Source organism: Callorhinus ursinus, unplaced genomic scaffold (assembly GCF_003265705.2).
Source record: "Callorhinus ursinus isolate GAN/ISIS: 27379988/994484 unplaced genomic scaffold, GSC_fseal_2.0 scaffold13, whole genome shotgun sequence".
Lineage (NCBI taxonomy): Eukaryota > Metazoa > Chordata > Mammalia > Carnivora > Otariidae > Callorhinus > Callorhinus ursinus.
Window position 1 is genome coordinate 46,945,461 of NW_027397075.1, and position 27,903 is coordinate 46,973,363.

General features: G+C 40.1%; 1 protein-coding gene across 2 annotated transcripts; it reads right to left on the bottom strand.

Annotated features, from left to right (window-relative positions):
• On the bottom strand, positions 1-27,419 carry FLVCR1 (FLVCR choline and heme transporter 1). Of its 2 annotated transcripts, none has more exons than XM_025877537.2 (11): positions 26,493-27,419; positions 20,919-21,063; positions 15,503-15,643; positions 10,331-10,398; positions 9,208-9,311; positions 5,668-5,778; positions 5,117-5,222; positions 4,793-4,904; positions 3,121-3,188; positions 2,885-2,963; positions 1-2,448 (listed from the first exon to the last, which is right to left on the bottom strand). In XM_025877537.2, exons 1-10 carry the CDS (start codon positions 27,228-27,230, stop codon positions 2,886-2,888), a joined length of 1,671 nt encoding a protein of 556 aa, XP_025733322.1. In that variant the 5' UTR covers positions 27,231-27,419; the 3' UTR covers positions 1-2,448; position 2,885. The 2 variants fall into 2 exon arrangements, with proteins under 2 accessions (XP_025733322.1, XP_025733321.1); XM_025877536.2 differs by having other exon boundaries at positions 1-2,451.
• Positions 27,420-27,903: the final 484 nt, after the last annotated feature.

The following is a 27,903-nucleotide window of genomic DNA, read 5'->3' on the forward strand; positions in this document are numbered from 1 at the left end:
AACATTAAAAAAATAAATTTATTTCAGGTCTGAAACACTGAAGGACAAGCATACCGACCAATAGTACAAAAAGCAAAAATTAGAACATGAAAGATGACAATACAGACAGGCATTCTTCTGGCAATACTCTTGAGTTTATACACAAACATATTTTTAAAGACATTGCTCCAACATTCACAAAAGGCAAAAGCTAGTGTTTGTTTGTTTTGCTACATTTATAAATGCAACAGCTTTTGAAAGCATCCAATTTCTTTCTAAAAGCACTTCATTAAAACTTACACAAGTGTTGGTTACCCAACTCCATCTTCCAAAGATAAGACACAATTATATGACATTCTTGTTTGACATGTTACAACTTTAACTCAAAATATAGAAAAAATTATCAATCCATTTTGTGTTTTGGAACATCATATTTCATCCTTTTTCTAATCAACAAAGAAAGACACACATCACATATGCATATGCTGATTTTCAGAAACAAAGGAGCCCAACTTTTATCTGTAATTTTTTTCAAAAGCTCAGGAACTCAATAAGTATGTGATTATTTTAAACAATTGATAGCTCACAAATAAAAATAATTATTTAGGAGGGATCTTAGAATATATTTTTGGCCATAACACCTGTGATGTAAGTATCTAAGGAAGTTAATGATTCAGCATATTCTGCCTGCACTATCACCAACTGAATGAAAAAGCAAAAACAGACGTTAAATTCCCCATATCCACCAAGTATCCATCACAGCTGTTGATCCAATTCTCCAGGGGAGTCTTCTCTAGCTAGAATTAAGTTCCTGTGGTTCAGTGATTTGGTCTAGCCCAGGATAGACAGCATTTAAGATTCAAAAAAGATCTCTGAGATCAAAGCGAACACATTCATTATATGGATGAGGAAAATGCTGGCCAGGGAGTGACAGGGACAGCTAAAAAGGGATCCAGGTCACAGACCCAGAGCTCCTGATTCCCAGCTACGTTCTTCTGGTGACACATTCTCCAGGGTAAGAGTCTATATAATTTACTGTTGTTTGATTACAGAGAATGTTATCATTTCAATATAAAGCAATGCACATAATATGCCCAAATCAGAATTGCTAATTCACTTCAAGAATATTCAAGGGTAAACCTGACTGGCTTTTTTTTTTTGGTAGATATGGACATAATGTAAATATCATGGCTGCTTAGATGTCATTATTGTAAAGATATTTCCCTATCAACTTACAACAGTCAGGACAGAAACAACATTTAAATTCTCACTGTAAACAAAATGCAGTGGTAGGCACTGTAGAAACACATTTGGTCCTATTTTCCTTACCCTGAGCATGTAACAAAGCAGACTTTTTTCCAACAGCGTGGAGACTATGTACACTTTGGTGAAGAAAAGAATACACTCCCCCCAACACGCCGAGGGAGCACGTACCCGGGCACAGTATTCCTCGAAGGAGAACGATCATACGCATGATAGTGCAGAATGAAGACAGCATTTCTAGAGGTCTCCACTAAATGAGACCCCTGGGCTACGGTACCACAGATTTATCTCCACAACCTTCAAGCCAAAGTATTAGGCATGATGCAAGAAATCACGAAAAAGCCGATAACATGTAGGATGGCATTTTCTTGCTAGAAAGTTATACACAAGCATATCTTGTTTTATTGTGATTTCATTTACTGCCATTCACAGATACTGTGTTCTTTTTTTTTTTTTAAGCAAATTGGAGGTTTTGTGGCAACCCTGCATCAAGCAAGTCCATTGGTGACATTTTTCCAAAAGTATTTGCTCGCTCGTGTCTCTGTGTCACATTTTGGTAATTCTTGCAGTATTTCAAACTTTGTGATTATTATTCTATTTAGTAGGTAATCTGTGATCAGCAGTTATGACTTGCTGAGAGCTCAGATGATGGTTAGCACTTTTTAGCAAGAGGTCTTTTTTCCTTTAAGGTATGTACATTGTTCTTTCAGTCTACTGTACACTTAATAGACTACAGAATAACATAAACATGACTTTTATATGGACTGGGAAACCAAAGAATTCATTCGAATCACTTTATGGTGATATTTGCTTTATTCTGAATGGTCTGGAGCTGACTTCACAATATCTCCAAGGCATGCTTGCATTGAAAAAAGAGTAAACAAGGCAGTGGGTACAAAATCATTCTATTTCAAGTTGGAGTGAAAAAAAAAACAGTATTAGCATTTAGGCCATGATAGGAAGGCAGTGCAGAGAACTCAAGGTAATGAGCCTGTGTCTGGGCTCCTTAGCTTAATTAGAACATGAGTCTAAGACAAAAGTCATGGGTTCAACGTGTACACAGAATAGTTTTAATGGTCATCGACAGTACATGTTACAAAGCACTGTTTAACAAGAATAGAAGAAACCAGAAAAATCTTAGAGGTTCCGTGGAAGTCTCATCCCAGTGCTGTCCTTTGAGGGCTTAGAAGTGCCATATTGGTTCTCCTACTGAGGCGGAATGGACAGTTGGCCAGAATAATGGAAAGGGAGCCAATTAGGAATATATTGCACGCTTGGTTCTAAATGGCATATACTCCTCTGTAACTTAAAGGGATTAGACCTTCACGTTATTATTTTAGAAAGCCTCTGACCTTCTATTTTCCATAAAAAAGAAAACACTTCTCGAAAATACATGTCAAGAAGTTTATTTTCTGATCAGCGGTAGAGGATTAACAATGGGATGCTCAGTAGATAAATGGTAGTGTTAATAGGATGTGAGCCGAAGTATTTTAAGCAAAATCTTGCTTACATTAACAATGAAGCAAGACAGTAACTATAGTGAGAGGTCACATAATAATTTTCAATTAAGTATCCATCTCCTGTCATGTATAAACCAAGCCTTACCACTCAACTATCACAGGATGTTAACTTTTTCTTTCACCTCAAATTGCCGATTCTGACTGCTTGGACATCATCATAGTTTTGGATTCTTGATCTGTGGGACTATCTTCAACTGGTACCTATAAAAAGAATCAGGAGATAAAAAAAACCTTATAGCATCTGGCATATGCCATTATGACAGATCAACAGCTGGCTCGGGAATACAAAAAAGCTGACTAGACAGATTGATTTCACACACTTCTCAATAGTATAATCATAAAAATATTCATTACTTACAGCTTTAATATCACCGTTCACAATTCCTATGTTTATATTGTATCTTTTGAGATCAGACTTGATTAATGCTGAAACAGAGAAACAGCAATGGAATTATCAAAGAGTATATATGAATATATTTTTCTCTAAGCAGTACAAAGTCTTTTTTGATGTCACATTTAGCACACTGTAGTACCATCATATTCAATAGCATCCTCATGGCATGAAAAAATGCTAGGGATGCCTGGGTGGCTCAGTCGTTAAGCATCTGCCTTCGGCTCAGGTCATGATTCCGGGGTCCTGGGATCGAGCCCCACATTGGGCTCCCTGCTTGGCAGGAAGCCTGCTTCTCCCTCTGCCTGTTCTGCCTGCCGCTCCCCCTGCTTGTGCGCTCTGACAAATAAATAAATAAAATCTTAAAAAAAAAGAAAAAAGAAAAAGAAAAAAATGCTAGTGCTTCTCTAAGCCACTAACTTAATTAGCAATTCATTCATTAGTAAACAATTACAGGATGCTAGGAACCAAAGATACAAAGATGAAAAGCACAATTCTTTCCCAAGAGCACCCTCCAGTCGGAGGAAATATTGACAGGCAAACGATTATAATACTGTAGGGTCATTGCAAGCCCGTAGGTTATGTAGAAGGTGTAGTGGGAGCCTCGGGTGGGGGGGGGGGAAATGCCTCTGTCAGTCCAGAGACAATCACGGAAGGTTTGCCAGAGGAAGCACATTTGAATCGAAACTTAGAAAATGAGTAGGAACTTGTCAAGCGATAAGGAGAGGAAGGCATTCTGGGCAGACCAGAAATGGCATATGCAAAGAATGTGAGACAGGAGTAGAAGAGCCAAGAATGTGGCACCGGAGGTATTTGGGATCACTGGAGCATCAAGTACAAGGGGGAGGAGGCAGGCTATGTGGCTTGGTTGGTAGGTACATTGTATAAAAGAGTTTACACTGCCATCTGAATAGGGAGAAGGAATACAGAAAGAAATCAGCCAAGTGAGCTAACAGGAGAAGCAACGTGGGTGCAGAAACACTGCTGGACATGAAGCTTTGCTTCTAAATCCATTTTTACATTAATGCGCCCAGACAAACACGAATAAAAGCCCTTTTCTGTGCTCTTTCTCTAGAGGTCTGGCAGGTTGGGCTCTACTCTCGTTCCTGCCCATGTCTATTGATTATCCCTAACAAGGGTAAGAACTGGCTGATCATTCCATGTGCTATTTCCATGACCACACACTATCATAATTGCTGACGTGATTAGGCACGTTCTAGGTGCCAGACACAATGCTGGGAGCTTTTCATGAACAACCTCAGTTAATCCATGTAGCAACCCTCTAGGGCAGACTTTTTGATACCCTGTTATATGAGTGAAAAAAGGAGGATTTGAGAGGTGAAGTAACTTGGCTAAAGTTACACAGCCAGTGAGAAGCAGGTCTGTCCACTCCAGAGTCCTTACCAACTCTTAATATAATGGTTTTATTTTCTCTGCAATAGTAACAACAGTATTCAAGTTAAAATCCGAAAAATGAATGAATAGATTCAGATCCTTGGAAAAAGACAAGTAATATCCTGCTTTTTATCTCTTTTTTCCCCTTGAATTCTGCCAAGCCATTGAAAATCCACAGACATGAAAATTAAATATAAAGACAATATGACATAAATAATTTTGCCAGGAAAACGCCCTAACTTACCTGTTAAAAAGATGCCTAGAAACATCCAAATACAGAGGAAAATATTCCCTATCCTAGGACCATAGTCTGACGTGAGTTTTCCTTGAGCCAATGTGAACAAAATTCCAAATATCTAAAATAAGAGAAATAATTGTTAAATTTGCTTCTTTGAAATCAGTGCAATGTTTCCCCCAGAACTTTTCCTAACTATTTTATTCATATGATTTAGCTTCTAGAAACATTGCAAGGTAGAATTTTTCAAACAAGAACTATTTTCAAACTTGTTACCCGCTAGAATAGTCAGCAAACTAATCATCTCAGATTTGAGAGACGTCAGAGGTTTACCTGTGCCGCAGCATTAAGAAGACCAGAGGAAGTACCTTCAGATTCTGGGTAAGTGATTTCAACAGCAAATTCAAAACCCAGTGGGAGGTAACCGGTCATGAAGAAACTAGGAAAATAAATCCAGAATTGTAGATACAATTAACTGAGGGGCAATATCACATACTGAGGCAATCATTCTACTTCTCAGGACTATTCTAGTGATCAGATAACTGAATATTCTGAACTTAACGTGTGAAAGTAAGGCCCTATTATTATTCACTGAGAAAAATGTACCTCTAATTTGCGAAGTCAGTTGTTTTTCTAGCTAAATAAAGTTACCTGGACTAAGGAAGGCTTATCCATTTTTCACTTATCATATATACCAAAAAAAAAATAATTTTAAACTTTTTTTTAATTTCTAAAGAATTACGCATTTGCATGCACAGGATAGATTCTTTAAAGTTTAAAATATTACAGGACATTTGAATGAACTAAAAATTTACAACCACAGTAGTAATACTTCAGAATTGTAACAGCATACTATCTATTCCTCCTACACACCCGATGCTTACCCGAGTACCCCTCCAGTAACAAACACGACGGCAATGTGTCCAAGTTCCAACGTGACAGTAAATACAACCATTCCCAAAAAAGACAAAATGTAAACTATCAGAGTAGTCTGTCTAAAACAAAAACAAAATTGTTAGTATTTTGCCTGATTTTCCTAGGTATATAAAAATCACGTCGCTAACCACTGCTCTGTCCATACGGTAATAAATGCCTTGGTTTTCAAGACTGGGTTTCTTTTGTATGGAAAATGTCTCCACCAAAGCATGAACTTTAAAGCTTACATTTAAGATTCAACAGCAGCAACCGACAAAACTCACACCATATCCAATGTTGAGACAGGAAGGAATATTCATTTGGATCAAATCATTTCTGTTCCACCAAGTGGGATAGTTCCCTCACTGTATCTCAAGACTGGGTTTAAATTCTACCTCTTCCAAAATGCCTTTCCTAACCACTGCAGCTTACAACATTGTCTCTCCTTCCAAATTCCCTTATCATCTCAGAATCTAAATAATTGTCACATGACAGACATCTTCTTGGGCGTATGACATCTATTTTAGTCTGTTATATTATTATTTCTCATATATGAATGCTTTACTTTCCCCACTTAGACCACAAATGTCTCAAGGACAGGGACCCTATATTGCTTGTCACAATCCCTAGCTGGAACTATGGCCACAACACAGGTTTGGTGAATGAATGGCAATTACTCTGAGAACAAAATCAGGACAACAAAGAAGACATTCCTATGCCTATCAAGTTTTCTAATTCTAAAGTGGATCAAAGGCTAGTAATAACTTTAATCCTTTACATATGTTCCCTTTATCTACAGATTGAATGGGTTTCACTGTAAGCTACCATTTCATAATAATGAAACCACAGCAAGTGTTGTATTAAATTACAGGAGAGCTATCTTGGAGAATTTCAACATGAGAGGTCTTTGGAAGGGCTTACATAATGATATCAAACATATCTTGGTCCTTGAAAGGTACATAGGATACATAGGTGACAGTTCCATATTTCATTCATTCATTTTATTTCATTCCATTCACTTATTCATAGTTCCATTCATTCATTTCTCCCAAGCAAATAGGAAGATTCTGCCTGTTAAAAAATGTAGCTATTCTTGGCTTAGAGGCCTAAGATGGCAGCCTAGGAAGACCTTGAATGCATGTCCTCCCACAGACACACAGAATCTACACAGAAAGCAATTCCTCCTGAAGAAGAACTGAAGACTGACTGAACAGCTTCTGCATAATAAAGGGTAGAGGGGCCACACAGAGAACAGCAGGAGAGACAGAGACAGGGTGACAGTGGGAAGCCCACCGTAGACTCAATGACCTGCAGTAGGGAGAGAGATCACTGGGCTGTGCCTGTGCAGATTCACCTGCCCTGGGGGCACAGCTAAAAACAAAAACAAAACAGTGGCTTAAGGGGCAACTAGACTATGAGTGAAGGAAATCCATTTACTAGCCCTAGAGTGTCTGCCGACCAGTGGGGAAATTGCTGGGACTCACTTTGGAGTTGGAGATCCTGGTAACAGCCACTGTTTACATTCCTCTTCCCCCCTGAGAGGTGGGAACAGAGTCCACTAGCCCACACTAGCTCCATCTGTCCTGCAAGGGGAGCCCTCCCAGACTGCATCTGCTCCAGGTCAAGGTGCAGAGCACCCCCATCAGCACTCACTCTAGCTCCAGCCACCCTGCACAGCAGCCAGGCCACAGAGTGCCTACGAATGCCCCAGGGCCCCCCGGCTCACGCCTGCTCCAGGTGCAGCTATTCTGCCTATGTGGACCCGGCATGAAGCCCCTGGGACCACCCGGCCCAAATGTGCTCCAGCTCCAGCCCTCCCACCAGGGTGGCCTCTGGCATGGAGCACCCCACGACCTCTGGCCTGGACCAAATCCAGCTCCAGCTGATGAGACTAAGTAGCCAGGCACACAGAGTCTACACGGGGGACGTTCCTACATAAGGCCACTCCTTCAAGACCGGAAGTGATACAAACCTCCAGCTATAAAATAAATAAGTCATGGGGATGAAAAGCATAGCATAGGGAATATAGTCAATAATATTATAATCCCTTTGGTGACAGACGGCAGCTACACTTACTGTGGGGGGCACTGAGTAATGAAAATAATTATTCCCCTATGTTTCTTGCAGCATTATCTACAATAGCCAAACTACGGAAGCAGCCCAGGTGTCCACCGATAATGAATAGATAAAGAAGATGTGGTGTATAAATATATAATGGAATATTATTCAGCCATAAAAATGAAATCTTGCCATTTGCAACAATAGGGATGGATCCAGAGAAGAGATCTAGCTATACGAAATAAGTCAGTCAGAGAAAGACAACATGATTTCATTCATATGTGGACTTTAAGAAATAAAACAAACAAACAAAGGAAAAAAAGAGAGAAGAGAATACCAAGAAACAGACTCTTCACTATAGAGAACAAACTGATGGTTACCAGGGGGAGGTGGGTGGGGGAATGAAGAGCACGCTTATCCTGATGAGCACAGAGTAACTATAGAATTGTTGAATCACTATGCTGCACACCTGCAACTAATATAATATTGTATGTCAACTATACTTCAAATTAAAAAAAAAATAACAAAAAACAAAACCAAAGAAAAAAGCACTACCGACCCCAGAAGGTCCCCCCAATCACTGCTTTCCCTGCCTCCAAGAGTAACCACTATCTTGACTTCTAACAAATGTGCTTTATATAAATGAAATCACACATCATAAATATATATACAAATAGCTATTCTTTTAAGGCTCAGTGCAAAAGATGCTGCCCCTGAAACCCCTTTTCAGTCTCCCAGTTGGTATTCCTAAGTTCTTCTTTTGTATTAGCATTTTGATTATAGAAATGTATAATTAATATAGTATTTTCATATTATGTATTATGTTATAGTTAAGTGGTGCTATAGTTTGGAGCACTTTAGGCAAAAGCTTTTAAAGACTTTTTCTTCAAGATTTTATTTATTTATTTATTTTATTATTTTTTTAAGTAAACTCTACATCCAACATGGGACTCAAACTCATGACCCTGCGATCAAGAGTCGCATGCTCCCACAGAGCCAGCCAGGCACTCCTACACAAAAACTTTTTACCAAAAATCCCTTATGCTCAATAACAATTTTTTGGTAGGAGAGACAAAATTTTTTGTTTGTTTTTAAGCTTACAGCGTGAGAAAAGAACAGATTAAAGTCTCTGTCAGAAGTCAAATATTTCCCAGGAAGGGCTTTTGTAGAATAGCAATGATTCCTTCTGAAGATATACGTGTGCATGGTTATTATTAGAGGGGAAGAAGCTTCGTAAGATATCCCAATTCTCAAAGTCGAAATAAGGATGACCGATAAAATAAGACAATATACAGACTTCATTTAGAAGTGAAGGGAATCTACAAATGTCTAGAATCCAAGTCTTTTAGTAATAATAACACTTTTTATATTTCTCAAGTTAAAAAGCAAAGTTTCCATTAAACCCAGAATACCCTGGGTTGTACACCATACGTTTATCTACTACAACTTACTTGTATGTTTTGGTATGATCTAGCCACAAGCCACAAAGAACAGAGCCTACCATTCCAGCTACTACCAATGTTAGCCCAATCCTTCCAGCGTTGATTTCTTCTCCCTTAGAAAAAATTTTCAAAAGAAGTTAATCAGATACTTCTAACTCAAATAGATCTTTCACATTCCCATACCTTTCACAGTCAATGGAAATAATCGGATAAATTAAGCATACAATACAGTAGGAAATTTAGTACATCTGTTAGGGTGAAGGGGGTGGAGGGCAGGTAAGGACATATCAAGGACATTCTATTTTCCAGCCAGACAAAAAAGAAAATCTGAAATGTGGGATAAATAAAAGAAATTTTTCTTGATCCTCCATGGTTAGAAAGTACAATGATTTTTGTTAGAATTCTCAGGTAATTCACAGAAGTCTGAGAAGGAGATTAATCTGATAGTTTTTACATATTACAACTGCTTTCTCCTTGCAAAAGCTAAGACAGGTCACAGCTTGATATTTACTTCTTTATATTTGGGTTGGTTTCCTTTAAAATTGTTTTTTTTTTTTTTTCCATATAACCAGTCATTTCTTTGAAGTACTGAAGAAAGACTTAGGCATTGTCACAGCAATAATACCTTCTGCTTTCCATTTTGTGTGTTTTATAAATTGGATTAAATGTATTCTCAATGAAAACAAATGAAAGGGGGGCCTGGGTGGCTCAGTTGTTAAGCGTCTGCCTTCGGCTCAGGTCATGATCTCAGGGTCCTGGGATCGAGCCCCGCATTGGGCTCCCTGCTCCGTGGGAAGCCTGCTTCTCCCTCTCCCATTCCCCCTGCTTGTGTTCCCTCTCTTGCTTTCTCTCTGTCAAATAAATAAAATCTTTAAAAAAAACAAAAACAAATGAAAATCTTTTAAAGCAACAAGGTCATAAATTTTTTTTAAGATTTTATTTTTAAAAAATAATTTCTACAGCCCATATGGAACCTGAACCTACAATCCTGAGATCAAGAGTCACATGCTCCACCAACTGAGCCAGCCAGGCACCCAATAAAGCTTTAATCTTATGATCATGCTATCAGGATTTACACTGTTTAAGAAACATTCGTGGCCAGGCATGTGACAGAGTATAGACAGAAACTCACCTTAAAATATGTCAGTATCGTTTGATTTAATAATGTTGACACTGAGTAAAATGCTCCAGTTATGATACCTACAATAATAAACAGAAAATTATAAATGTACCATTTACTAGTTCATAATGTGATATGGAGTACTCTGTGACAATGGTGAACATATAATGTATTTCTCAGACAGCTGCCAGAGAAAACTAAAAACCCTTGCCATTTCATTTCAGACTTTGGAATGATCAATTTAACACCTCAACTTACTAGAGATTACAATAGTAAAATTCTGTCATTACACCATTTATTATTATTTAGACTCAGATATGCCAACCGTAACTTCTGTCTCCATGCAGAACACTGTATACAGCAATGAAGCACTGAACAGACCGCTTACTGAGCTCCTACAATGTACTCGAGCTAGTGAATGTTCAAACAGGAGACAGAATCTCTGCCTCAGAGATCTCACCCCTGCATCAAAGACTTCAAGGCAATTAGTAAGATAGTATTAATTATAGAATATTTAAAAAGGAAAAATAAAAAAGTTGGTTATCAGAAAGCAAATGACTAGGTTTGAATCCTGCTGATTCTTGGCACATTTGTAGGACTTTATTTTATTTTTTAAAAGATTTTATTTATTTATTTGAGAGAGAGAGAGAGTGCATGAGAGGGGAGAGGGTCAGAGGGAGCAGACTCCCCGCTCAGCAGGGAGCCCAATGTGGGACTCGATCCCAGGACTCCGGGATCAAGACCTGAGCCGAAGGCCGTCGCTTAACCAACTGAGCCACCCAGGGGCCCACATTTGTAGGACACTAGGTAAGCCTCTTAACCTAGCAAGGCAAGTTTGTTATTTCTCTCTATTATTAAATACCTCAAGCATAGACCAAAGCGCAGAGAATAATTTAACAAATACCCTTACTCATCACACAGCTTTGTCAAACATTCACATGTTGCCATCTTTGCTTCAGGTTCATTTTTTATATCTCTAATCCTGTTCTTCGCTCCTATTCTTTCTGAGGTAAGCCCGAACCTCATGTTAGTGCTTATCATTTTATCTTATTTACTTTATTTTATTTTAAGATTTATTTATTTATCTTAGAGAGAGAGGGCATGAGCGGGCGAGGGGCAGAGGGAGGGAGAGGGGAAGCAGACTCCCCGCTCAGTGGGGAGCCCAACAGGGGGCTCGATTTTAGGAACCTGAGATCATGACCTGAGCCAAAACCAAGAGTCAGACATCCGACTGAGCCATCCAGGTACCCCAGTGCTTATCATTTTAGATATTAATTATATGGGCATCCATAAATAACAATTAGAATTATTCTGCATGTAATTGAACTATATATAAATAATATATTATTTGTATCTATCTGTAGCTTGCTCTTATCACCCAATATTACAGTTATGAGATTTATCAGAGCCAATACTTTAAATTTTAGTTCATGGGACGCCTGGCTGGCTCAGTTGGTTAAGCATCTGCCCTCAGCTCAGGTCATGATCCCGGGGTCCTGGGATTGAGTCCCACATCGGGCTCCCTGCTCAGCGGGGAGACTGCTTCTCCCTCTTCCTCTGCCGCTCCCTCTGCTCATGCTCTCTCGCTCTGTCAAATAAATAAAATCTTAAAAAAAAAAAAAGTTTACATTAAAAAAACCCAGATTTTATTTATTTATTTATTTATTTATTTGAGTGAGCGAGAGAGAGAGAGAGAGAGAAAGCACAAGCAGGGGAAGAAGCTGACTCCCACGCTGAGCAGGGAGCCCAACGTGGGGCTCGATCCCAGGACTGGAGGATCATGACCTGAGCCTAAGGCAGACGCTTAATTGACTGAGCCACCCAGGCGTCCCAAGAAATTCTTTTTTTTTTTTAAAGACTTTACCCATTTGTCGGAGGGAGAGAGTGCACAAGCAATGGGGCCGGCAGGCAGAAGGAGCAGGCTCCCTGCTGAGCAGGAAGCCCAATGCAGGACTCGATCCCAGCACGTCAGGATCACGACCTGAGCCCAAGGCAGATGCTCAACTGACTAAGCCACCCAGGCACCCCCAAGAAATTCTTTTAAGAATACTAAAGCCAGTTGCCTATACGTACTTCTAAAACTTGAAAGTTCTAATTTTCACCCTTTGGTCTTTATTCCATTGCAATTCATTTTTTTGATATAGAGAGCTAATTTTATTTTTCCCATATGGATAATCAATTATCCCAGGACAATTTATGATATAGTTTCTCTTATACAAAACATCTAGTTTTCATATATACACGTTCTAGTCATTAGAGCTGTTTGCAAATACAGTAGTCCTCTCTTATCTGCATGGAATTTGTTCCAAGTCCCCCAGAGGATGCCTGAAACTGCAGATAGTACACACACATATGGTAAAGTTTAATTTATAAATTAGGCACAGTAAGAGATTAACAACAATACTTAATAATAAAATAGAAAAATCACAGCAATATGCAGTAACCAAGGTTATGTGAATGTGGTCACTCTCAAAATCTTACTGTACTGTGGTTGTTCTTCTTCTTGTGATGATATGAGATGACAAAGTGCCTACGTGATGAGATGAAGTGGCGTGAATGACACAAGCTGTGTGATGTAGGGTCAGGCTACTGCCGACTCTCTGTAATAAGGTCAGGAGGAGGAGCATCTGCTTCCCGACCGTGGTTGACCATGGGTAACTGAGACCAGAGAAAGTGGAACTAGGGCTACAGGGATCGCCATATTCTAGTTTTTCTCTTTCCACTTACATGGCCATATGACTTTAGATGTGAGCAAAAGTGACATTTCCCACTTGCTGCCCTAGTAATCATAATAGCATGTGCCAAGGTGTCATTCTGGGTCCCTGAATTAACTCTGGGGAGCAGCACCTTGCTGCCAATTCGCATTGAACATGCAGGACTGACTGGCAATAAGTAAATTTTTGACGCGCTAGGCCGCTGAGATTCTTTATTAGCAGAATTTCATTGCTATCATACGAACTAGCCTGCAAATGAATACTGAGAAGCAGGTCACCGGGATCGCTACTCTGCTCCCGTAATCTAATAGTCTATCCCTTGATTATACGTGGCATCTTAATTATCATTGTTTTGTAAATTCTGGTGTCTGAGAATGTGTCCCTTACCTTGTTCTTCACTGACATTATCTTTGTTGTTCTTGGCCCTTCCTTCTTTTGCAGGAATTTTACAATTAGTCTAGTTCCCTTACAAACCCTGTTTAAGTGGAAGATTGCAGGATAAGACATACAGCTGTCTAAAGATCGTATCAAAAAGCCCTGAGTAACTGGCCTTGGTTGCTCACTTCCCACTGAGTTCAGATGTATATAGGGACCCAGCGCGTTAGCGTGAGGAGGCCAAGGAAAACAGGCCTAAGGGTATCTACTGCACTCTACCCGGTGCTCATCTTGCATCTATTCCAGACGGGGGTAAAGATAGCAAGAGTGAGGGTAAAGGATCATAAGAGCAAGAAATACTGTTATCTGAGCTTCGATTATTTGTCTGAGTTTCAGACAGCAAATAGCAAGAGTGGCATAGTGAAGGATCACGTTTTCTCCAAAGAGCCTTACCTCAAGACAATGTTACCTTAGACTATTTGGTTCCGAATAGTCTGTATTCGCCCTATCTAGGCTAGCCCATGTGCAAGTCGGCTCGGACTTTCTCTCTCTATATAATAGTAGTCATGGAGGGAGACAGGTGCACTGTCAAAAGGTGTGATGTGACTCACTCATTCAAAACCATGATCCCTAACTAGGCACCCCTTCGGTGAAGAATATGAGGTCAAGAAAGTTTTCCAACTCTCCTGGGGAACTCTCCACAGTGTTTCCCAATGCCTTCTTTCTGAATTTTTTTTGAAGATGTATTCATTTATTTTAGAGAGTAAGTGAGGCAAATGTTAAGCCAGCTCTTGTAGGACTGCTTGAGGGGGAAAAGGAGTACATTTCAGGTAAAAGGAATAATGGCACAAAATTGCAGAGACTAGAATTCACGGCATATATGCACGTGGAGGCATGTTCGTGTGTGTGAGCGTTTGTGGCAAGGGGCTGGTTATAAATTGGCTCAAAGACAGTCTTATCTTGGGAGTCAGAGAGAGATAAAGAAGGTAGGAATCTTTCTTCCTTAAATGACAGGCTACAGAAGTGAATTTGCTCTTATAGATAATAACCGCCCACTGTATTTTCTCTACTTCCTAGTTATGTGTTTTAGGTTTAAGCTAACCAGTGGAGGGAACCAGCAAAATTAAGAAAAGGAACTATGGCACGCTGAAGTATTTAATGATGATAGGATATAACATCTGGGATTTGCTTTAAAAAAATTCCAGGAAAAAAGTAGAGGAAAGAGATAGAGCAGGAATACTGAAATGTCGACCATTGCAGCTGGGTGATGATAGGTACATAGGAATTCACTATATTAAATGTTTTATTTTTGTGTTCAACTATTTTCACTGAAAAAGAAAAAAAAAGATCAAGTAACCATGGTAAAGGGGTGAGTGAGCATTTAGGTCAGGGCATAACTTGTTACAACCCGTAAAACAGTTATGTACTAGGGTGTGTGCTCCCAGAAAGATGTAAAGAAGAGAAAGAACAGCAGTGAGTGACTTCTGAAGACAAGTAAGACAGAAATAGGGGGTGTTGGCAGTTATTATAAATGGTGTTGATATAAAAAAAACAAAAACAAAGAATAAACTGTCAGCAAACTCTGAACGGAACCAAATGGGTTGGTGCCTGCAGTCAAACCTACAGCATCAGAGTGAGTATCTGTCAGCTATCCTGGAGTACCTAGAAGGATAAGAATTGCTTTTCCAAGTTAGAACTGGTTAAGGTGATCGCATTAGTGTCTAGTTTTGACTGAGTAGTCAAAATAGATGCCAGTTTGCATAGGAGCAGAGAAAGGAATTGTTGACATTTCCCATATACTTACAGCAGTTTATGAAGGACTTAAAATACTTGGTGTAAACTCAAAAAAGAAGACAGTGCTTGTCTATTTGAGATCTATTATATTTTATTTTAAAAACATAACAAATTAAATTAAGAAATTGGATTAAGAAATTTTGCTTTTAGTTCAAAATTTAAGTTTATGACTATGCCATCATTATTTTTATAGTTAACAAACCTATCTCATTAACTAAAGCTCAATCCACTAGATTAAATGAAAAGAATCTACAATGCTCAAAGTTTTATACAGAAATCAAAGTAAAAGAAAACCACTTACCGTAAGTGATCAAGAGAAGGACAAAAGGAATGTTTCTAAATAGGTTCCTTATTGATTTCTTATAGGAGTATTCAGCAGGAGAACTTTTTTGAAGAACTGCTTGAGCCTGACTTGGTGGATACTGAGGTTTTTCTTTGAATGCTGGAAACACACATGGAAAGGTAATTAAATACATGGATCTTCCTGAGTGAGCAGACTAAATCAGTTTAAGCTTAAAGAGGTAGTGAAAGTCTTATAGTGAGTCTTTCATTTTCATTAATTTCTGAAGAATATCCTCTCAGTCCTCTGAAACGGACCACAGCTCAGAGATTTGATCAATTCACATAACTGCAAAACCATCTCAATAATATGTCACAAACTTGCTCACTGATTAGTCCATTCTTAGTTAAGCAAGATTAATTTTTATTCTTGTAAGTATTCAACAATTCCATTTCTAAACTTAGTTCAATTTGTAATTACAGGTAACATCAGAGATGAGCTAACTGGTCTATGTTACCTTTTAGAGGACTGTCTTGAGTTAGTAACTGTTTTCTTCCTCTATTTGCTACAGAAATTTATCATCTGATCTAATTAGATATAATTTCTAGAATTGAAGAGGTCCAGGTAGATTCCCAGGAGCACAGCTCACCAAAACATCAATTAATTAGGATATACTGAAAACTTATCAAACTAAAACAGACTTCTATTTTTACAGGTGTCACAACTAATTCAAGAGGAGACATACTCATGAATATTTACTTTTGAACGTTCTTATATGGGAGGACTTGGTTGCAATCCCTTCTCTTCATTCACCCTATCTGCTCCTTTCACTGTTGAGGACGCCTGTTGTCCTTTCCTGAAAGTCTCTTTGGGTCCTAGTTAAGATTGGAGATATCTCTTTTTGTTAATAGTGGCAATACACAACCCAGGCGGTTGTAAAACAAAGTTTCAGAAAGTCAAAACCGTGCTTACAAGGTAATCATGGGGATTGAGTCTTCAGTCTCTTACTTAGGTTCTTATTTACTCTGGTAAAGTAAGTATAAGTGGTTCAGATTTGAACTCAAACGCAAAGAGAAATCAATGCCTATTAGTCTTCAACCCCACTGAATTTATTTTCTGAAGACATGTGTTATCTTTTCGTTTCAGGTAGTCAACTGCCCTGTTGGACAAAATCAGGCCCGTATCTACCGGCTACACAATACACTAAAGTCGGGTTTCAGTCTCTATGAAGAAAAGGAAACAGAGGAACAGAAAACCACTGGTCTACGACCCTGTTTACTCTACGTTGCTTCCTTTAAAGGATGAAATATGGCTTTCTCTTTCTCCTTTGAAACTGAAACGCAATAGCCTTCTTCTTTCTTCTCCCCACCAAAAATGTATGCCAAAAAAATAGCTAACTATCGGGGCCCCTGGCTGGCTGAGTCAGTTGAGCATGCAACCCTTGATCTTGGGGTCCCACACTGGGCAGAGAGCTTACATAAATAATAATAATAATAATAATAATAATAATAATAATAAACTATTCAAGCAGTTATTCTCCAAAGTAGCCAAAGGATTTTGGGGTACCACATTCAAACCTTTTCTCCCATGATGAATAAGAAGGAAATCTATGTGTTTAGGACTACTTCTACTTTTGGAATTAAATAATAACATTATCTTTTGATTTCATTATTTGTCCCTGTATGATTCAAGCAGACATTCCACATATTAACTTATTACAAGATATGTAGAGGTTTGAATACTGGCTCTGCCTCATATCCTTGTATAACTCAGAAGAAGTCAATTCCTGTCTCTCAACTATAGTTTTCTCATACATAAAATGGAAATAACAAGTTGTTATGAGGATTATATGATATAATATATGCAAAATAATCTTGTAATTATTGAATGCTACACAGAATACAGTGTCATTTTCAGGAATACTTGTTTTTTAAAGATCCATTTATTTACTTGAGAAAGAGAGCACAAGCAGGGGGAGAGAGAGAGGGAGTAGTAGACTCCCTCTGAATGCAGAGCCCAGCATGGGGCTCGATCCCTGAAATCATGACTTGAGCTGAAGTCAGATGTTTAACCGACTGAGCCACCCAGGTGCCCCCAGGAATACCTACTTTTAAAAGTCAGAGACTTTATCTCAGGGGCTTAAAATTCTTATAGACTAAGTAAAACATATTTCTGTTAAATATTTACAACAGCAGTCTAGCTATAAATATCCTGAAGAATCAAAAGTAGAATTACACATACATGTTATATACTCATGTGTTTAAGTACCTTAACATTAAATATTTTGATTGCCTTTACTTCTGGTTTCTCTCATCCACTCACATTAGTGAATCAGGAAGGTAAGGATTTTAATTTGCACATTTGAGTTACGTGATAGAGTTTACTGCCCTCCTGCACAAGGATAGCTTTCAAACACAACTGCATTACCACGTATACAAGTGGAATTTGAAATGGAACAAAAACAAGACTAATTAAAAATTAAAATGCCGTATTTTTGTATATAACATTTTAAATATGGAGTTAGGGTACCTAGGCTCAAATTTCATCTTCAGTATTCCCTGTGACCATGGATAGATTACATTTACTTCAATTCTGCGTCCTACTTTCCTCATCTATCAAATGGGACTGAGAATAGTACCGCCCTCATAGGGCTATGAGGATTAGATGATGCACCATGTAGTGTGCCTACTTTAAACATGTTTGGTACTTATCAAACCACCAATTGTTAGAAGCCACAATCGTGTGGGGTATGAAGAATGAGGTATTAGTGTGAGATCTGGTGGAAGGCTTGGGTTAATTCCTAGAAATGCTAGATGGATTACATTCATGAATAAGCTCCATGAGGGAGGGCAATAGGGTTACATGGCATGAAGCCTCAAGATAGTATTTTTGAAAGACTGCTGAATACCAATTTAGTATATGTCACATTGCTGAAAAGCAACAGCAAAGCCAAGTTACTTTATAAAATTTGGTTGGGCTTCCAAAGTATTTATGGGAAGTATTCAGAGGGAAGTAGGATTGTCGCTTAGTAATTAAGGACCTTTAAAATAATCCCTATCTTCCTCAATAGCAAATATTTGAGTATAAGGAAAACAGATAAAATTTTTTGTTTAAATGTCACGATTTTCAACCCAAGACATTCATGTCACACCTGTATATTATCTTGCTTTTATACTATGCTTGGTATCATAGGGTTAAGATTACAGGTCACCAAGCAAAACTTGACAGTGAGCCCTTTCTTCCCTGCTCCATCTCCACGGTCTCCTCAGAAGCTAGGAGTGCATAAATAAGTAATAATGTACATGAATAGGTCTCTTTTAATTTCTCAAGTAACACAGGTGCTATGTCAAAGGTCAACCTATTATTACTGCCTTTTTGTCCCCTTCCTTTCACAAAGAAAAATCTTATATTTATCGGGGCACCTGGGTGGCTCAGTCATTAAGCATGTGCCTTCAGCTCGGTCATGATCCCGGGATCCTGGGATCAAGCCCGGCATCGGGCTCTCTGCTCAGCAGGGGGCCTGCTTCTCCCTCTCCCACTCCCCCTGCTTGTGTTCCTTCTCTTGCTATGTCTCTCTCTGTCAAATAAATAAATAAAATCTTATATTTGTAGCATCTCATATAGATATGCTTAAACACATATGTGTCATATATATGATTTCACATGTATAGATATCTTATATTTTTCCAAAGAGATAAAGCCATGAAAGACAATAAAAAAAGGAAAACCAGAATTGATGTGAAGATACACAAGCAATCATAGGAAGGTGGATTTTACATTTTAATAATCCCTAATTGCTAATAGACGATCCATTTATACAAAACATATACAAACTATATGTCCTTTAGCAAATCAAATATGGATACCAGAGAAGTAGACTTAAGAGTTTGTTTTTAAAAAATATACAGTTGACCCTTGAACAACATGGGGGTTAGGGGCACCAATCCCCCACACAGCTGAAAATTCATGTATAACTTTTGACTCCCCAAAAACTTAACAACCAGTAGCCTACTGTTGACCAGAAGCCTTACTGATAACATAGTCAATTGACGCATATTTTGTATGTTATATGTGTTACACACTGTCTTCTCAAAATAAAGCAAGCTAGAGAAAAGAAAATCTTACTAATAAAGTCATAAGGAAAATACTTTTACAGTACTGTAAAAAAAGTCCATGTATAAATGGACACATGCAGCTCAAACCCATGTTGTTCAAGGGTCAACTGTAGATTTCTTTTAAAACTTTGTTAAACTGCTGAAATAGTACAGGGATAATTTGTCTTTTTTCAGTAGTCTATACACAGCAAAAATGTCACCCCCTAATTGAAACATAAAAACCAACCACGAGTAGATTTGGCATGTCAGAATACTTTCTATGCTACCAAGAGAATATTTTTTTCATTATCTGAACAGAAATTAAATGTATGGGCAGTTCATCTATGAAGGCAGTCTCTATCAGAACAGTCTTCAACCTACATGCCTTTGAAAACCAAGGATTTCCTATCTGGAGATCACAAAATTTGAATTTTTCATTACTACGAGAGCCATGGTAAAAATTAATCTTATACATTTTAAAGCTCCAGCAATCATGCAATTTAATGTAAATATTAATGATTAAAAGATGGCCTTTCAATTTTAAAGTTGCTGTCTTCCTCAAATCGAGTTACGATATCCTGAGTGCCCAAAGGACAATAGTCCAGTTATATTAGCAACCACATTACTTTAAAAAACCTGTCCTTCGCCCTGCAAGCAAACTTGTTTCCCATTAAAAAATAAACTTTAAAAAGCAGACCTTCCCAAATCTTCTTCCAAACTGATGATGTGGCTGCTTGCAGCTGATTTTGACTGACTGCTTCAAGAGACAGGCCCAGACGAGAGGACTCAGGGACAGGTGGAGACAACAGTGCTTTGCTGAAGTGGTCTAACAAGCTCTGCTGAGCAGCTGAACAGCTTGCCACTGCTCAGGATCGTTCACTGGTCAACATGTTCGGATCCAGTTAATTGTTAAAATGGGGATCCTTGGAAGGATTTCTCATTAAAAAAGAGAAAAAGGTTGGTAGCCTCTTTGCATCATTTCCAAGCATAACAAGAATTTGTTCCTGGCTATGTTAGCATCAGCTGCAGAAGACGTAGAGGAAGATGCAAACAGGAGGCAGGTAGTATGTTGGAAACAACAGTTATCCAGGAAGAAAAGTTAGTAGGGAGAGAAATTAAATGAGTTAGTCTTCAAACCCTTTGCGATACTAAAATAGATATAGCTGACCATAACAGATCCCTAGGGGTGTAGCATTCATTATCTGAACAGGTGCAACAGCAAGAATGAAACAAGCAGATAGCAAAGGGAGATATTATGAAAATGTTCAGGGCCAGCTATTTTTATTTCCGTATGTTTGCCATGCATTTATCTATTTAAGCAATAGGGAATATAATTTGCTTACCAATTACTGTTAAAAGACATAAAAATGTGGCGACGGATGATGTTCCATAAAACATGGTACTGATATTACAAGCCAGAAGATCTGTGTTATTCTGTGTGTTGGGCACTAAAACTGGTGGTAGCAAAAAGCCAACTGCAGTTCCAAGCTGTAAAATAAACAATCCTGTTAATACCTATTATTAATAAGAGGGGAAAAAAAGGACATACTGGCAATTAATATAGAGAAGACAGCTAGCGTATTTAAGGTGTAAGGTGTACATTCTAAAGCACCATGTTCTGGGATGCTGGGCTAGCTCAGTTGGAGGAGCAAGGGACTCTTGATCTCGGGGTCGTGAGTTCAAGCCCCACACACCGTGTAGAGTTTACCCAAATAAATAACTATTTTTTTTTAAAAAGCACCACGTTCTAATGTTGTTTGTTTTTTTGTTTTTTACTACAGTACTGTTAAATGGTAGTTGCTCCTACTATTTGAATGATTCTGCTGTAAGGATGTAAGATACCGTTCTTACCTTTTAGATGCTTGCAATCAAAAAGAAGAATAAGAATATGCAGAGTAAGGCTGAGAAAGATGATATATAGAGTGGAAGAAAATAGTTGCAAATCATATGTCGAAAAAGCGTCTACCATCTAGAATATATAGAGAACTCTCACAACAACAACAAAAAGACAAACATCCAATTCAAAAATGGACAAAGGACTTGAATACACATTTTTGCAAAGAAGATATACAAATGTTCAATAAACACGTGAAAAAAATGCTCAACATCATTAATCAGTAGGGAAACGCAAATCAAAACCATAATGAGATACCACTTCATACCCACAAGGATGGCTATAATAAACAAACAAACAAAAAATTGGAAAATAACAAATGGCAAGATATGAAAAAATTGCAACCCTTGTACCCTGCTAGCAGGATTGTGAAATAGTGCATCCACTGTAGAAAACAATTTGGCAGTTCCTTAAAAAAGTAAACATAGAATTACCATATGACCTAGCAATTCCACTCCTAAATAAATACCCCAAACACTAAAGATAGGTATTCAAACAAATATTAAATATTATACATGAATATTCATAACAGCCCTATCTGCAATAGCCAGAAGGTAGAAACAACCCCAAATGTCCATCAGTGGATGAATGGATAAACAAAATGTGGTACACTCATATAATGAAATATTATTCAGCCCTAAAAAGAATGAAATACTACCATGGATGATCTTTGGATGAACTTTGAAAAACATGCTAAGTGAAAGAAGCCAGACATAAAAGGTCACATAGTGAATGATTCCATCTACATGAAACATCTAGAACAGCTAAATCCATAGAGAGAAAAAGCAAATTAGTGGTTGTCTGGGGGTCAGAAGAAGGGGTGAATGAAGAGTGACTGCTTAGTGTTGGGTATCGGGTCTTCTTTGAGGGTGGATGAAAATATTTTGGATCTAGATGGAGGTGATGGTTGTACAACCCTATGAATGTACTAAATGCCACTGAGCTGTAATCTAAGATGGTTAATTTTATGGTTAATGTGAATTTCACCTCAGTAAGAAAAACATAAGGTTGACTATGATAATCACAATGAAAGAAATAAAATTAAAGTATTAAAGGAGCTCAATGGAGAAAGATAACAGGGATGGAGATGAGAAGGAAGGGCCCAAGATTGATTTCCAAAAGGAAGTGTCACCAAACACTTCATTTGCTCCTTTACAAAAAGCTGGATAGAGACCACTAAACAGGTAAGTACAAGAGAGTTTGGTAAGTGCAGTGATAACAGTGATGGAGAGGTAGACGGTGCTAAGACTGGGATGGTCATGTGATCTATCATCCAAATGAGAACACTATTCAAAGTGAAAGGGACTAAATGAGCAGTTATCCTAATGAACAGCTCCACACCTGGATTATCCCAGGCAAACTGGAACAGACAGTCACCCTAGCTACGAAACTACTTTGAAGGAGCATTTTGTATAGACTTGGGGTTCAGGAAAAGTTTCTGCAGGAGCAAAGATCTGAAGAGGAAACTGGAGTTAGCCAAGTGAAATCAGTGTGTTCCCAGCCAAGGGAACATCAGGTACAAAGGAAGGAGGAGAGCATGACCTTGTGAGAAGCTGTAAGTAGTGGACAATTCCCCTCAGAAGCAGAGAAAAAATGTGAATGTGAGGAATGCGGGGGGGGGGGGCGGTGTGTGGAGAGGTGAAGCCGAAGAGTTGACAGGAGGCAGATCCAAAAGGACTCACACTGTCTTATTAGACAGTTTGAATTTTATACTCAGGGCAATGGAAGCCACTGCAGAGAGCAAGGGAGTGTCCTGGACAGATCTGCACATTAGAAAGACCACAGTGGATAAATGTGAAGAGTCATAGGAAAAGTGCAAGAGCTGCAGATAGGAAAGTCAGCCAGCAATCTCAAGGTAAGGGCTGCTGGCGGCCAAAGCCAAGAGAGAGGCAGCAGAAATGAAGAGAAATGAGCTAGGAGACCAGGTGAATTTGGATGGGTGAGAGCACATGGAAATATCAGCTAGCCAGTATCTACGTAAGTCTGAAGCTCACTCATTTATTCAACAAATTTTTATGGAGCATCTATAATGTGCTGGGCACTGTATTAAATGCTGGTGAGACAACTGTATACATTCAGACCACATGCCTATTTTCATGAAACTTACAATCTAATGGTGGGGATGGGAAATAACTAGTAACAATATATAAGCATAAATATATCAGAGAGTGATAAGCACCATATGGAGATAAGTACAATGATGTAATAAGAGAGTGACTGGGCAACTCTAAATGGGTTCCTCAAGAAATGCCACAAAATGATATCTAAAATGAATTTAAGGGGCGCCTGGGTGGCTCAGTCGTTAAGCGTCTGCCTTCGGCTCAGGCCACGGTCCCGGGGTCCTGGGATCAAGTCCCGCATCGGGCTCCCTGCTCAGTGGGAAGCCTGCTTCTCCCTCTCCCGCTCCCCTGGCTTGTGTTCTCTCTCTCGCTGTGTCTCTGTCAAATAAATAAATAAAATCTTAAAAAAGTAATAAAATAAAAAACAAAATAAAATAAAATGAATTTAAACTGAGAACTGTGTGACAGTAAGGATGTAATAATGTGATCCTAGAAGGAAGAACATTCCAGGCAGAGAGAATGCTTCTGCAAAGGCCCTTATGCAAAAACCAAGCTTAGATGAAGAAGACGTATTAGAATAAGGTTTTGCAACCCCGAGTGAAGAGTTTAGATTTTAAGTACTATGGAAAATCATCGGTGAGTCCAAAGCAGAGCAATGACAGGATTTGATCCATGTTTTAGAAGGGTTTCTCAGGTTAGAGACCTGGCAATAGAGATGAATAGTGAAAAGCCAGGATGCAGGAAATCAGACAGACTTGGGTGTGAATGCTGCCACCAGTTTGCTGTGTGACTTCTGGAAAATAATTTCATCCCTTCAAGTCTCAGTTTCTGTATCTATAAACCGGAGAGACTAATGGTTCCTACCTTATATTATTAAATTCAAGGACACAATGCATGTAAAATACTTAGCATGGTGCCAGGTTCTCAGTGAATGCTCAATAATGTGGAATATTATTATAAGTGATCACTCCATAATTTAGGCCAAAAATGAGGGCCATGAAAAGTGCACAGTTACTGCAGCCAAGGAAGGACAAGAACCCTAGGGACAATGAATGTACAAAGAAGGCAGAGGTGTGCTGAACATGAGAGGGAAATCTGCCTATGAGAAAACATTTCCATTTATTACCCATAAATAGATAATCCATAGATATGGAGCTAATAATATTTCTGCCATACTCAATGAAGTATGAATATGGAATACAATTTTGGTAATGAAAAATACCTTAAGAAAACAGTTCCTATCTAAACATATGGAAGCAACCAACTCAAATATCAGTTATAAATTATTGTGTTTTTTTTTAAGATTTTTATTGATTTATTTATTTGACAGAGAGAGACACAGCGAGAGAGGGAACACAAGCAGGGGGAGTGGGAGAGGGAGAAGCAGGCTTCAAGCTGAGCAGGGAGCCCCATGCGGGGCTTGATCCCAGGACCCTGGGATCATGACCTGAGCTGAAGGCAGACGCTTAATGACTGAGCCACCCAGGCGCCCCAGTTATAAATTATTTTGAATGCACAACAACTACAGTTCAAGCTACCCTTTCTTCTGTACTTTTAGAGAAAGAAGATAAACATAAAGTAATAAAGATGTAGAGCTAGTCTCTTTATGGATTTTAGCTAAATCTTATTGTGATCTTGGAACAAGTGTTAGACTGGAAGTAAGAGAGTAACATTCTTTTGTTACATAGCAGGTAGGAATCTAGGCATGGAGACAGGTGATTTTTTTTTTTATTTTTTTTTAAGGATTTTATTTATTCATTTGAGACACAGAGATACAGAGAGAGAGAAGAGAAAGCATGAGCAGGGAGAGAGGCAGAGGGAGAGGGAGAAGCAGGCTCCTTGCTGAGCCAGGAGCCCGATGTGGGGCTCGATCCCAGGACCCTGGGATCATGACCTGAGCCGAAGGCAGACGCTTAACCATCTGAGCCACCCAGGCGCCCCGACAGGTGATTTTTAATTACATTCTCCTCAAGCTGAATGAACACTCCATACAATGTACATAAAGTATCACAAAACTCCATATGCAAATTTTAAATGACAATAAAAGAATCAATCTGCAATTACAACACACACACACACACACACACACACACACACACTCACAACATTCTACTTAGTAATGCTACAGGAATGCTACTGGAATTTGAACCTATGGTGTTAGAAGGACTAGGAAGCACTTTAAGGGAGAATTGGCAAAATAAGCCACCCTTTTACCACAGGTTCCATGATCTGCGATCTGTCTTGCATTTTCTGACTGTTAAAAATTGGTAATTGGACTCAGTAATGTTGTGAGGTCTTTACCACCAGAACATTTATTTAGCTGTCATTTATAAGCATTGTGCACTAGGCACTCTGCTGATTGCTAACATATAAAATTAAACAGGAAGGGCACTTGGCTGGCTCAGTCCGAAGAGTGTACAACTCTTGATCTCAGGGTCATGAGTTCCAGCCCCACCTTGGGTGTAGAGACTACTACAAAAGATAAATAAATTTTAGAAAAATAAATAAATAAGTAAAACAAAACAAAACAAAATAAAACAGGAGCTGTTCACATTGATCACTCAAAATGAGAACAAACTTCCCAGAATCCAACACCTTCCTTTTACAAAGAATACACTAGGGATGACAAAAATACCTACCTAAGTCTCACTGGTTATTACACTGACAAGTTTTCTATGATGCTAGGGACATATGGGCCAGTTCAGTTAACTATTTTATAGGTAATTCTCAAAGCAAGAAGATAAGGTAGTCACTTCAAACTGGTTTTGAAGTTCTGTCCTTACAAATAAATCAAATACCCTCTTTAATCCAAGGCTGCCTCCTATCTTATGACTACACATCTCCCTTCCTTCATTTATACACAACTGCCTCATGCGGGTCCATCCATACGCCTAGCTCATACAGCCTATGCCTTTATCTGGTCCTTTAAGGATCCGATTTTCATCTATCACTCTAGTTCTTACCTGATTGCCTAGCACGGCAGTGGCACAAGCTGTGGATACCTCCTTGGGCCCAAACCACACCGAGGCGATGCGGGAGGGCAAGCCGAGGATGAACACCTGGGCCACGGAGCACAGGCACTGGCCCAGCATGGTGACCCAGAAGAGATGCCGCTCGACACTGGCGCACTTGATCCAGGCGCCCAGGCAGTTGAGGCCGGAGCCCAGCAGGGCCGTGAGCCGCAGGCCTCTGGTGTCCAGCAGCCACGTGGCGGGGAAGATGAGGGGCACGTAGGCCAGCATGTACACCATGGACAGCCAGTCGATGTGCAGGGAGGAGACGCCATAGAAGCCCTCGAAGACATTGCTGATGATGCTGTATTGGATCCATTGAAAGGCGTTCACCAGCGAGTACAGGCTGAAGATCAGGAGCACCACAAAGCGCCGCGCAGAGAGCGCAGTCTGGGGCACCCGGGAGCCCTCGGCCCCGGGGGTCTCCTCCCCGGGGCCCGTAGGCAGCAGCCGGGTCTGGGTCTCCTCCTCTGGAGCCAGCGGAGTCTGCGGCCTGCCGAGGGATTCAGCGGCGGCCACAAGGCGGTCCCGAGACACTCCATTCAGGGTCAGGCAGCCGGCTTTGGGCCCGTTCTGCGGCTCGGCGCTCAGCTTTCCGGGGGGCTCGCCCCCCGGGACGAGGAGGTATCCATTCGCGGGCGGGTGCCCAGGTGCCACCGCTGCCCCCTCCTCATGGTCCAGCTTTGCCATGTCCCCGCGCTCCCCCGCGCCCCGGCCCTCCTCCCTGCACCCCCCGGCCCAGGACCCGAGGCCCTCCCTGCACCCCAACCGCAACCCCTTGGCCCACCGCTCATGCAACCCTTTCCCTGGCCGGGTGAGCCTGGGTGCAAGCCGTGAAACGCAGCCGGCGCTGCCGGAGGCCGCAGGCGAAGCCGAACTCGCGCCCCTCCAGGCCGGCGGTCACGCAGCGCCAGGCCCCGCCCCAAGAACGACACCCGACCAGTCAGCGGGAGAGCCAATTGGGGCGCTTCTGTCCGGGATGAGGCGGGAGCAAATTTGCTGGGACTAGAGGAGGAAGGCGGGACTGGAAGGTTAAGGCCCTGCGTTCACTCAGGTAGACAGATGCAGTCACCTAGAGTTAACCGACCTGGGGAGAGGGCGGGAGGCGGTGCAGAGGAGAGGGCGGGAGGCGGTGCAGAGGGGGTGGGGAGGGTGAGCGGAAGGGTGGGAGGCGGCCCGAACAACTCGGCCCCTCGGAACTAGGAGCGAGGGGTTAGGAGAAACCGGGGAGACCAAGAGTTAGGCTTCGCCCTTTCCAGCCGGAGGGGCTCCCTAGGGCCAGGTCCACACTCGGGCAGAGGGCGAATTTGGCCTCGCCCCAGCACAGCTGGCTGTCAAGATCGGACCCCGCCTTTAGAGCAGA

Excerpts from the sequence above, each read along its gene's own strand:
- FLVCR1 (XM_025877537.2), bottom strand. The coding sequence starts at position 27,230 with ATGGCAAAGCTGGACCATGAGGAGGGGGCAGCGGTGGCACCTGGGCAC. Across the intron at positions 5,223-5,667 it reads GTTACTGGAGGGGTACTCGG|TTTCTTCATGACCGGTTACC; the intron begins GTAAGCATCGGG and ends TTATTTTCCTAG. Across the intron at positions 4,905-5,116 it reads TTCTTAATGCTGCGGCACAG|ATATTTGGAATTTTGTTCAC; the intron begins GTAAACCTCTGA and ends CTCTTATTTTAG.